Source organism: Salvia miltiorrhiza, unplaced genomic scaffold (assembly GCF_028751815.1).
Source record: "Salvia miltiorrhiza cultivar Shanhuang (shh) unplaced genomic scaffold, IMPLAD_Smil_shh original_scaffold_455, whole genome shotgun sequence".
Taxonomy (NCBI): Eukaryota; Viridiplantae; Streptophyta; class Magnoliopsida; order Lamiales; family Lamiaceae; genus Salvia; species Salvia miltiorrhiza.
Window position 1 is genome coordinate 397,495 of NW_026651553.1, and position 12,622 is coordinate 410,116.

At 35.7% G+C, this 12,622-nt stretch overlaps 1 protein-coding gene across 1 annotated transcript; it reads left to right on the forward strand.

Annotated features, from left to right (window-relative positions):
• The first annotated feature begins 10,903 nt into the window (after positions 1-10,903).
• LOC131004729 (probable carboxylesterase 2) lies at positions 10,904-12,527 on the forward strand. Its single transcript, XM_057931467.1, has 2 exons — positions 10,904-11,991; positions 12,288-12,527. The coding sequence occupies exon 1, from the start codon at positions 11,072-11,074 to the stop codon at positions 11,981-11,983; it is 912 nt and encodes a 303-aa protein (XP_057787450.1). The 5' UTR covers positions 10,904-11,071; the 3' UTR covers positions 11,984-11,991; positions 12,288-12,527.
• Positions 12,528-12,622: the final 95 nt, after the last annotated feature.

Here is a 12,622-nt window from a genome sequence, read left to right on the forward strand (position 1 = left end):
GATAAATATGAATGTTTGTACAGTTTCTGATTCATATTCTTGAACAAGAGAATATAGAATTTATTAGGGGAAATGAATCACACTTGATACTGCTATAAAATATCCAGAATTTTGCTTTTGTTGAAAATAATCAGTATTTTGGATATCACATATCGAAAATACAAAAGGTGTCTCTTGCCAATAATGGAAAATTCTTTAAATTTCACTCCCCTAATCAAATATGAGAAATGGGACAGACAAAGATCCATGAGCCAGAAAAGATGGGTATGTGAACTTAGATATACTGTCTCCAATCCATTCCCATAAAATGACCCATAAATTAATTAATTAGGTGAAGTGAAATGGGATGGGAGAGGAAGAGGATATTAGATATATTTGTAGGGAAAGAACTAAACAGCCTTTTTGCATTTTTAATTTTTAAAAGTTAAAGTAATAAAATAAAAACAGAGGCAAGAAGCAGGCTTTTGGCTGCACACATGGAGTGATAATTGGAAAAGGGCAAAAAAGCGGTCAGTGGTGGGGAATGACAATGCAAATTCAACTCATCCAAATTATTATACTAGTAAAATTTGATTTCTTTTTTATTTATAACAATTATCACCAGGTTGCAGCCAGTTAGTAATAAGTCGGAAAAAAAAAAAGTATAGAAAATATTATTTATTCTTTTTTTATTTAATGCATAGGAAGTGGCGCCTGCCCGTACCGACCTCCTCTTTCCTAGCTTCACATTTTCTGCTCATGTATTAATGACTAACGAGCCTTGCCACGTTGCCGGGCCGGGCCCACATATTAATTGGATCAGAATCAGCCTAGGGCAAAACGTGGGCCCTTTTTTAATTAGGCCCAGTCCTCATTCTATTTATCCAAAGCAATTCAACGTATATGCATTCATACCTCTCCACACACAAAATGTACATGCATTCAATTGTTTTAATGGTTTGTTTTTAGAGAATATGTTTGCAAATTTTTTTCAATTTGCATTTCATATTCTCACAGAACGAGATAACATTGTGTGTTTTCGTAAGATAAATATTATACGAGCTTAATTTTTTTTTCTTTTCCTAAAGAAGAAGATGGTAGCATTTGTTTTTAGACTGAATACTTTTTTTTTTTTTTGATCAGGTTTTAGACTGAATACTATCTTTGCTAGCATTTCGAAAGTTTTGCAATCTTATTTCGTCCAAACAAGTTAATTAACATATTTGTTTTTAACATACATATAATTAATTCATACTTTTAGGGAGTATATAAAAATAGTATGAGATCAATTCCTTATTTATTAAGATGGATCGAAATTTTGAGATATTTTAAGTCCCTTGATAATGCCTATCATTTAAACTAATTTTATTTGATTCATATCTAATTAAAAGGATAAAAATGGAAAAATCATAATTTTTAATACAAAAATACTCAATTATATATCATACTATCAATCAAACAAAGTAAATGTTTTGTGACGTTTTCTACGTTTTAAGCCAAGAACCCTCGCGGATTCTACCATATTATTGAAGATAGTTAAGTTATATTGAAATTCAATTTTTTATTTATATGAAGTGATAATAAAACTAAGGGCAAATATCAGTTTATGGCCCATCGTTTGGACGTTTTCTCAAATATATCTCACCCTAAGCATATTTACAAAACAATATCCATCGTTTCATTTTTTTTCTTATTTGTGGCCCGCAAAAATAATCCGACGACCGGTATTTGATGTGTCCGGCCAAGCGTCATGTTGGAAGTACACGTGGAACAAAAAATAAATTATAGAAGACACGTGTATGTGCATCTCTCTCTCTCTCCTTCATTCACTCTCTCTTGTTCTCTTCACTGTCTCGCTCCATATCATTCTCACACATAGATGACCTCCGCTGCCACCGCCGCCCCCTGTTATGGCGAAGTCGCCGGTCATTCAAGAGTATCTGTCTCGCTAAAGATATTCTTGAGCAATTTAAACCCAATGGTTGGTTCATATGGAACAACAGGCAAACCTGATGTCACTCGTACCATATCAAGGTAAGCTTCACATACTGGTGTAGTTTTCAGTATGCCACCACCTGAAGGAACTGACGGGTGAAGCTTGCTAGAGGGCTTTCTCAATCTGCCGACAAGCCTGAAACCTCTGTTTTTCCATCTTTTTTTGTTCCTCGAACGGTCGAACCAAAGTTTGACCAAAGCCCAATCCCACAAATCCACCATTTGCACACCTAACATCCACTCTTCATCTAGTCGACTTACTTGACCATATTGAGCACGCCAGTTTTCTTCTTCCTCAAATGTACCTGACAAATGATTTGCACCAATTTTCAACATAAACAAAGACTTATAATATGCTAATTTGCATGAAAGCATGTAAATGCTCATTAATTGAGTTTTTTTTTTCAGCAGTAGATGTGAACATTAAACGTAAAGCGGACAAAGTTCTTAGTATACCGGCACAAATAGACATATTAATATCATAAGACAATCTCAAGTAGTGCACACCTTCATCAACAATTTTATCACTAAATTTTTTCCAAAAATCAGGATAATCAAGGATCCATTCGCCCTCCTCTGCCCCTACGGCCTCTACGCCGAGCAAATTTCTGGCACCTCCTTCACCTCTCCCCGCAACCAAAATCTGCACAGGTCATACTCAATATCTTCTATTTTTCATTAATTGTTTTCACATCTCGGAATCAATTGCTTCAAGTTTACTGGCTTTGGGGGTCTTGGTGTTTTGAGCCCGGGTAGGACTGAGGCGGCAAGCAGCGGCGGCTTTCCTGCTGCTGTTCGGTGGTAAAGGAGATAGGGTACGCTGCTGTCGGTGAGAGAAAAAGGCGGTGGTGGAGCTGCCGTCGTCGGCGAGCGGCGGTGGCGATGTCAGAGAGGGAGAGGGTGTTGGGAAGAGAGGGAAAAGCCAGCTGGAGCGGTGACGTTTTGTTGTTGCCGTCCGTTCGAGGCGAGAAAGGGAGGACGACGGCTGCAAGTGTCGGTCGAAGTTAGAGAGAAGGAAGGCAGCACCGGCTGACAAACATGGTTTTCGTACCTCAATTCCACATGATTTGTTGTCATTTTCCTTCATGTTTTGTTTGCCAATGCGTGTTTGTACCATAATGTTGAGTTTTATGAAGATTTGATGTCTTGGTATAGTTTTGGAGTAATTTCAGGAAAAATCAAGGATTAATTGGAGGATTGTGAAGATATGATATTGAAGTACGTCTCGAGAGGAATCCGTGAGCGCAAACGGCGACCAAATCCGAGTCCGGACGAGGGAGAACGGAGCAAAACGAGCAGACTGTGCAAAACGCCCAGTACCCCGCGGTCACCACCCGCGGCCGCGGGGTAAGACCGCGGGTCAGCTGTTCCCGACTCAGGAGACACCCGCGGCCGCGGGGCGGGACCGCGGGTCCCCTGAGCATCCCCCACGTTTGAAGGCCGCGGACGCGGGCCGTGACCGCGGAAAAAGGGCGGGGCTTCCCCCAAGTGGGCCCCAGACGCGATTTTAGCCCCAAAACTCCATTTTTTCCTTCTTTTCTAACATCATTCACCACACACACCCACTTCATCTTCCCCAACTCTCCAATCCCAAACCCTAGCCTCCATTCTCTACTATTTTTCTCTCTTCCACACACAAAAACAACACCAAAATCAAATAAAGAAGGGGAAGACTTGGAAAGGAGCTCATCAAGACTACATGATTGAAGATCAAGATTATAGGATTTGTCTATGAATCTCTATCTCTCTATATCTTTATTTATGTTTTCTTATGACTTGAGATTTGCTTTTATTATGAATATGCTTGGCTAAAATCTCTTATCTTAGGGATTAGATTAGATGGATTTGTAATGGATTGATTTCTTTGTTCAATATATATCTTGATTGTGCTTATTGTTATCTTTTCAAGTCCTAGATTTATCTCTTGTATGATTGGTTGGCCACCTTTTGTGCATTTCTAATTTGTGATTTGAATCGGGAGAGGATAATTACAATAGATTAGGAGTTTGATACATATCATCTCAATAAACCGGGAGGTTGAGAGGTGGGTGAGGGCTTGTTGATCTTTTGTGCTCTTGGGAGTTATAGGTTAGAAATTGACCGGGGACGGCAATTATGACCCGTAATCTACTGTTTTAGTCGTCCGGGAGGGGGCTAAAACTAGTGGGGAGATCGCCCTAGATAAGTAGGCCATATCAAGATTTATATTGATTTAGATTGAAGTTCATTACGATCCATCGAAATCTAGTCCCTAGGATAACTTTCATTCAAGTCATTCCCCAATTTATTCACTAAGTTTATGTTATTGTTATCTACCTTACTTGCTTTATTTAGCTTTGTTTTAGTTATCAACACCTCTTGAACTTTGGTTGTCTAAATAGATTGAAAACAACTTATTAATAATATTTAGAAGTTTAAATTCACCAATCCTTGTGGAATACGACCTTGCTTCCCTTATATTGCAACTACACCGTATACTTGCGGCGTGGTGAAAATAATAGCGAACACCGGCGTAGGGGAGAGGACCTAGGGTTTCTGAAATTTTGGGGATTTTTGGTGAGATATGAGATGAGGGGGACGAGCGAGAGAGAGAGAGTGAGTGAGAGATTAGAGATGAGGAAGAATGACCGGCGACTTCGCCTGAATAGGGACGGCGGCGGAGGTTATCTGTGTGAGAATGAAAGGGAGCGAGAGAGTGAACGAAGGAGAGAGGGAGAGGCGCATACATGGTCTCTTCTATAATTTGTTTTTTATTTTTTTTATTCCACGTGTACTTCCAACATGGTGCTTGACCGGACGCGTCAATTACCGGTTGCCGAATTATTTTTGCGGGCCACAAATAAGAAAAAAATGAAACGATGGGTATTGTTTTGTAAATATGCTTAGAGTGTGATATATTTGAGAAAACGCTCAAACGATGGGTCATAAACTGATATTTACCCTAAAACTAAATATATTGAATTTGAATAAATCGCAAGAAAAGACACACTTCAAATTTCAATCATGTTCAAACGTCCTTACATTTAAAGAGGTAAACATTAAAATGCATTTATTTCAGAAGAAAATTTTAATAAATTCATCCAGAAATTATTTCAAGTGCTTCAGAATATGAATTGATTACTTAGGATCCGTTTACTTTGATGAAAAATGAGAGAAAAAGTATATTTTCACTCATTTTCCACTATTGTCACATGTTAATATGATGGAAAAATTTATCCGGACAGGATGAAATATTTTATCGGACAACACCTTTTTACTCATTTTCTCTTTAATGTTGGATAATATTATTATCCTAGAATAGAAGGAGAGAGAATGGAGCGCATGCAATATATGGTTCTATTAAAAAATATTACTATATAACAGTTCTTTTAGCTGATTTTTTTTTAAAAGTTAATCGATTTCTTCACAACATTAAAAATATATATTCTTTTACAATGTAGAATTTATATATATATATATATATATATATATATATATATATATAAAAGTAAAATAAGCTCTATCCTCAAGGCGTAATAGAATCACTCTATTCTAATTTTCCTCAATTCTCATTCATTCTTATTTTTTCTAAATTTTTAATCAACAAATTTCTATATATCTAATTTCGAACTTAACATCAACAAATTTCTATATCTAATTTCTTATACATTAAATATTAGACTTAATATATTAAAATACCCACTTCCATAATATGTCTATGAAAAATACCTACCCCCTAGTAAGGGGGTGGGTATTTTTCATAGACATATTATGGGGGTGGGTACTTTTAATTCCATCCCTTAATTATATCCCAATCATATATATCTAATTTCGGCCTCATGCAGCCACGTTTGAGCTCTTATTTTATTTATTTCAACCTATCATCTTTATTATAGATAGACTCAAATTCTTAAATAAATCTCAAATTCTTAGATAAATTAATTTCTTATGTATTTTAATCTTAATCTAAATATATATTTTTAAAAAATTATATTACCATGAGAATTTATTAATATTATTTTAATTCAAATAAAAATATTAAAATATAAAAATTACTAAATGTTTGTATCTATGTATTTATCTTAATAATTTTATCTTGCATTGTTCGAATTAGTCCTCATTCCTTAGTAGATGTTATATAAAGGCGACTATAGTAAATTAAGTTCAGCGATAATAACAAAAATTTATTAATTTATTCTAAATCCAAATACCTTGATAGAATACGATGGCATTTGTCAATTATATTAGGCTAATTAAAATTAATGTAGTAATAGATCGTTTTTCTATGGATTACATACTTTACAAGATGACACAGTAAGGTTAAATGACTTATCTTGATTGATTTTGTGAACATTTAAATGTAATTATGTATAGTTAGGATATTTTCATGAAAATACTATAATACAACGTATAGGGAAGGCAATAAGGCTGATAAAAACAATAGATATTTTTGTTTGATTTAGTGATAATTCGAATAAGACATATTGGTACACATTTTTGTTTCAGGCAAATGCTTCTGGTACGCATGCAGAAGAAACCAAAAAATTTGCAGAGTGGATACTTAAAATAGGTGACGGTACTGCCGGACATAGTCTTGGTGATGGAGAATCTGTTGTGGCATTATCAGAAGATATCCTTATACGCGATGCAACAAATCCTATTGCAGCTATAGTGAAAAACACATACAATGACGTCATGAATAATGCATTTGATCCAAAAATGTTTAAGAATAGAGTTATCTTGGCCCCCACCAATGAGATGGCCGGTTGATACAATCAATGATTACGTCATATCTCTGATGTCTAGCAAGGAAAATGTTTACCTAAGTTCAGACAGTATTTGTAAAGAAGATGGACAAGTGGACCTTGATGAACATGTATTCTCGGTTGAATATCTCAACACAATCAAGTGTTCAAGATTACCGAGTCATGAAATCACTACAAAAAATATATCGGACACCGATGGAATTACCGACAGAAAATAATCCGTTGGTAATCAACGGCGGAATTCCGACGAAGATATTTTAAAAATTTTACCGACGGAAAATAATCCGTCGTGAAATATTATTCATTATTTTTTATTTATTTTTTTAATATTTTTTTTAATTTACCGACGGAATAGCGATGGAAAATAATCCGTCGTTAAATATTATTTATTATTTTTAATTTATTTTTAATTATTTTTTTAAATTTACCGACGAAAATAGTGACGGAATTATTAGCGACGGAAAATATTCCGTCGCTAAATATGATTTATTAATTTTTTTACTTTTTTTTAAAATATACTCCCTCCGTCCACGAATTAAAGCCCTACTTGCACTTAAATTTATGTCCACCAATTAAAGCCCTATTGTGCTTTATGTACCTTTTTACTCTTCTTCGTTTCCTATATTTACTACCCTTTGCCACTAATGGACCCACCTTACAACAACTTTATCATTTTTATATTTTATATTTATTACACTTTATCACTAGTGGACCCACCACACAACACCTTTAACACTTTAGTCAACTACTTTATCACTTTAGTCAACTACCCTTATATTTCATCTACAACACCTTTTTTAGCTTTCTTAGTTTCCGTGCCCACCCTCAAACGGGGCTTTAATTCGTGGACGGATGGAGTATATTTTTATTATTTTTCGTAAAAAAAAATAGCGACGAAAAATATTCCGTCGCTAAATATGATTTATTTTTTTTTTGAATTTTTGAATTTTTTTAGTTTTTAATTAATAATCTGTCGGTAAATATTATTAATTTTTTGTTATTTTTATTTTTTTTTAAAATATTTTTATTATTTTTTAATTAATATTCTAATTTATTCTTATTTTTAAATTATTGAGAATATTTTAAATTTATTGTTATTTTCAACAATAATATATATATATTTTTAACTAACTATAATATTAATATTTTTTATTATTTTAAATTCGGTCATATATTACCGTCATTCTTTCGTCGGCACCACAAGTCTTAGATATGACTTCAGCATATTCTAAGGTTATGAATAAATGATATTGTATATTAAAATAGAGTTTAAATGAATTAATAGGTGATGGTTAGATCAATAATACGCGTGTTCTGTATTGGTGACCACTCGAAAAGAACTTCAAGGTTAAGCATGCTTGAATTAGAGCACAACTAAGATGGGTGACCAACTGGGAAGTTCGTCTTAACGTATGCAATTAAGTTAAAAATACATTAGAAATACCAAAATACTTGTGGAGAATAAGCTAGTTTGAGACAGGCGTCGGACTATTTCTGTCGCTGATTTCAGACAGGCGTCGTCGTGTGCTTACCTACGGATGGTCCATCGGTAATTAGCGACGGAAATAAATTATGTCGGTAATTTTTTTACCGACCACTTTTACAGCAACACACGGCGGCCGTCGTTGATCCGTCGGTGATCGAAATTAGCGACGAATTTTTGGCGATTAGCGACGAAAAATTCCGTCGCTAATCGCCCAGTTTCTTGTAGTGAATTAAATTGTAAGAAGGATGCATAATAATGTTTCTCAGAAATATTGATCCATCTAATGAGCTTTGCAATGACACTAGGCTAATAGTAACTCAACTTGGGAAACGCGTAATTGAAGGCAAACTCATTTCAGGAAAAAATGCGGGCAAAAAGTTTTCCATAGCTAGAATTATTATGAGTCCATCAAATTTCGCTAAATTTCCTATTCGGTTTCAGAGAAGGCAATTTCCTGTGAGTGTTTGTTTTGCTATGACAATAAATAAAAGCCAGGGACAATCTCTTTCAAATGTAGGATTATACCTACCGAAATCAGTTTTTAGTCATGGACAACTCTACGTGGCAATCTCAAGAGTCACTAGAAAAAGAGGTCTAAAGATTTTAGTATGTGATGAGAGTGGTCATACGCAAGACACAACAACTAATGTTGTGTATGATGAAATTTTGCGATAGATTATGAGGTAATTGCAAATTTAATATTTTATTCAAACTTTAAAAGTTTTAAGTCATTAACGATATTATTTAAAATATTTTTTTTCTTATATTTTTCTAGGTTGATTTGATATGTGTGTGTTACTTGTGCTTGGAGGGAAGAAAGGTGCAATAAATCCCATCATATTTTTTCATGTTAGGTAAATTATGTTATATGAGGATGGTTTAGTCGGGTCGGTTTGGGGACGATGGTTAGGCCGAAGTTCTTGAAACTGACCTTCCCGCTCCTCTTTCCTTTCCTTTTTGTTTTCGTTTTAGACGAGTACTCTTTCTTCCTTCTACGGTTTTTCCAACAGAGTTTTCTGTAAAAGGATTTTAATGAGGCTCGACCCTTAGTCTGCTTGTTTTGTGCTTTCAAGGGTTTCTTAGGTTTTTCTTTTCTTTTATATATAATCGCATTATAATAATGTGTTATATGAGGATGAATATATTTCATCTTTTACTCTATCATGTTTCGGATTGGGACTTTGGAATTTGCTTCTTCTTTTTTTTTGGAGGGGGAGACAGAAGTTGACCTTTAAGCATCGGAAATTTCTAAAATCATCATAATCAGATTGGATTGGTGGAAGTGTCTAAAATTAGTTTCTTACAATTACCTTCTGAGTTGAGAGAATTGTTTGACTAAATATTAGTAGTAAAAATATATTTAGTTAACATCTTTTACTTTAAAACAAATTTATTTAATGCTTTATTTTAGTGAAAAAAAATCATCAAATAAAAAATATATTAAATAATTACAAATATTTATATATTTTCATTTATTCCTGACGGATTACCGACTAGTGAAGATAAGTTAGGTTGAATATGGCCCCCTTCAATAAAAGAGGGATACTGTTATTAAGTTCATAGATTACCACTTGACAAAAAGTTTATAGACTACCGAATTGAAAATGCAAAGGTTATAATTTATGGTCCAGTCGTTGAAACTATAGAAGGGTTCTAGAATTAATTTGTATTTTTCCTTCAAAATAAAAGAAAAAAGAATTGGTCCTAGCTACAAGTGGCGTAATTACTTACGTCAGTAGCATGGTTGTTTATAGGTCTTATTTAAAAGACATTTAAGTTATTTTGAGAACTATATTAGTTTATTAGGCAACCTAATTTTTATACCCATTAACATATTGTAAGTGTAACATCTAAAAAAGTCATACATGTGACCTTTTGCCACTTTTGGCTGATATACATTAACACTTAATCTTATGATATGATATTTGATTAGATGAACTTGATTATAACTGCTTAATTTAAAATAACACACCAGCATCCCAAAATGACTTTTTTAAGGAAAATGGAAAATAATTTGAAATTGAAAACAAAAATGATTTAGAAGAAGTTTGAGCTAGTGTAAACTTAAATCCTTATAAGAAAAAGACAAGAACTTGTTATACGGATGTGGATGTGGATGTACGATGTTTTCATTTTAATTAATTGTAATTAGAATTTATAAATAAAATTTATTAACCACGATTAAGATTTAATTGATATGAATCTAATGTGATCCGCGTGCACCGAAGTGTGCAATTAATGAATGAAACTCAAATCTAAAGGCTCTCTCGGATATTACTAAGAAGGCCATTCATGATTAATATTATTTTCATGTAACAATAAAATGATTTGCATCGATATGATGGTTAATTCGAAAGATTTCCTATGAACACGACACCCATAGACTGGAATACGACAAGATTCTGAAACTTAAAATTTACTTATATATGAGAATAAGAATTGGGAGGTGTCCAATCTTGTTAATGAGGTCAAAGGGAGGCTTTGGAGCTGGAACAAAATCTTCCATGTTGTCGAGTTCAATGTTTCTTTTACTTTGTGGTGCTCTAACGAGTTCGCACCACTTGTTTGATGTTTTTGGTACTCCTAGTACCACCCAAGTTTTTTAATGAATTTTGTATTGATCAAAAAAAAAAGAAGGTACTTGGTTTGGTTGAATTCTATAAATGCAAAATTTATATCATGAATGATGAGACTACCTCCACCAATTAAATCACCCAAAATTCTCATCTCCCTACGCACGCATACTTGTAACATAATAATTATCATTTATTGTATAATTAAAACGTGATGCATCCATAAAATATCCGGCACAAACCAACCAATTTGTTTGGACTTTTCTTCCTCGCCAATCAATCACATTTCTTCAATGGCCTCAGCAACCAAAGAAATCGCCATCGAAATGCCGCCCTATTTCCGCCTATTCACCGACGGCACCATCGAGAGGCTCCCTCCGCCAATCAACACCCCTCCCTCCGACGACCCGGACGCCGCCGTCCGCTCCAAAGACGTCATCATCGACCCCGACACCGGCGTCTCCGTCCGCATATTCGCGCCGCGCCACCGAGCTCCGCCGCAGAAACTCCCCCTCGTCGTCTACATCCACGGCGGCGCTTTCTGCATGGGAGCAGCCAGTAGCCCCCCTTTCCACAACTTCATCTCCAAATTAGTCGAGAAGGGAAACCTAATCGCAGTCTCCGTCGACTACAGATTAGCTCCCGAAAACCCCCTCCCGATCCCATTCGACGACTCGTGGACCGCATTCCAGTGGATCGCGGGCCACGCCGACGGCGGCGGCGCCGATCCGTGGCTCAACGAGTACGCCGACTTCCGGCGCGTGTTTATCGGGGGGGAGAGCGCGGGGGCCACCATAGCGAATGACGTGGCGATTCGCGCCGGAGTCCGCCGATTCGGGGGTGTGGAGATTTTGGGGATTTTCTTAGTGCATCCTTTCTTCGGCAACAAGCATGTGGACAAGGTGTACAAAATACTGTGCCCTACGAGCAGCGGCCGCGACGACGATCCGCGGCTGAATCCGGCGGTGGACTCACGGATTCGGGAGATGCCGGGGCGGCGCGTGATATTCTTCGTGGCGGAGAAGGATTTCCTGAGGGATAGGGGAAGAGCCTACTACGAGGGATTGAAGAAGAGCGAGTGGAGTGGAGAGGTGGAGATTATGGAGTCGGAAGGAGAAGGGCATTGCTTCCATTTGTTCAGTCCCAATACTGATAAAGCTGCCGCCATAACCGATCGATTGCTTGCTTTCTTCAACGCCACATAAGCTGCCTGGTAAGTGTGATTTCAACTACTTTGAGAGATAACGATGAATCAGCTCTAATTTTGAAGGATTGGTGTTAATTTCATCAAAATAGCTTCCAATTATTCATAATGTTATATTATTGTGAATCTTGGACCCTATCCAATTAATATTGAATAAAGGCTATTTTTGGCTCATAGATCCGAAATATGAGTTAATATATGCTCTAAAGTTGAAAATATCATAAAAAAAAGTTCCTTAATTATAAAATCGAAATCCGAAATTGAATTCATTATTATTCATTATAGGATCTATTTTCTTTTTTTAGGACATGTCATGCCGCCACTCGGACTCGAACCGAGATGCTCTAGCACTGCTTCCTAAGAGCAGCGTGTCTACCAATTTCACCATAGCGGCTTGTCTTGACCCTATAATAGCCTATGAATAAGAAATCGTCTAGATTTAAGAATGCAATATTTTGTTGGAAAGATTCAAATTGATGAATACAAATTTCTTCAAATATGTACTTGAAGGTTCATTGTTTTAGTTTTATTGTGGGTTTTAGACTTGGAACTCTTGTAAAAGCAGCAAGTTTTACTATGCATTAAGCCCCCCCAAAAAACAATACTAGCAATATGATTTTTGTGTAATATTACTTGACAT

Coding starts and splice junctions, on each gene's coding strand:
- LOC131004729 (XM_057931467.1), top strand. CDS start 11,072: ATGGCCTCAGCAACCAAAGAAATCGCCATCGAAATGCCGCCCTATTTC.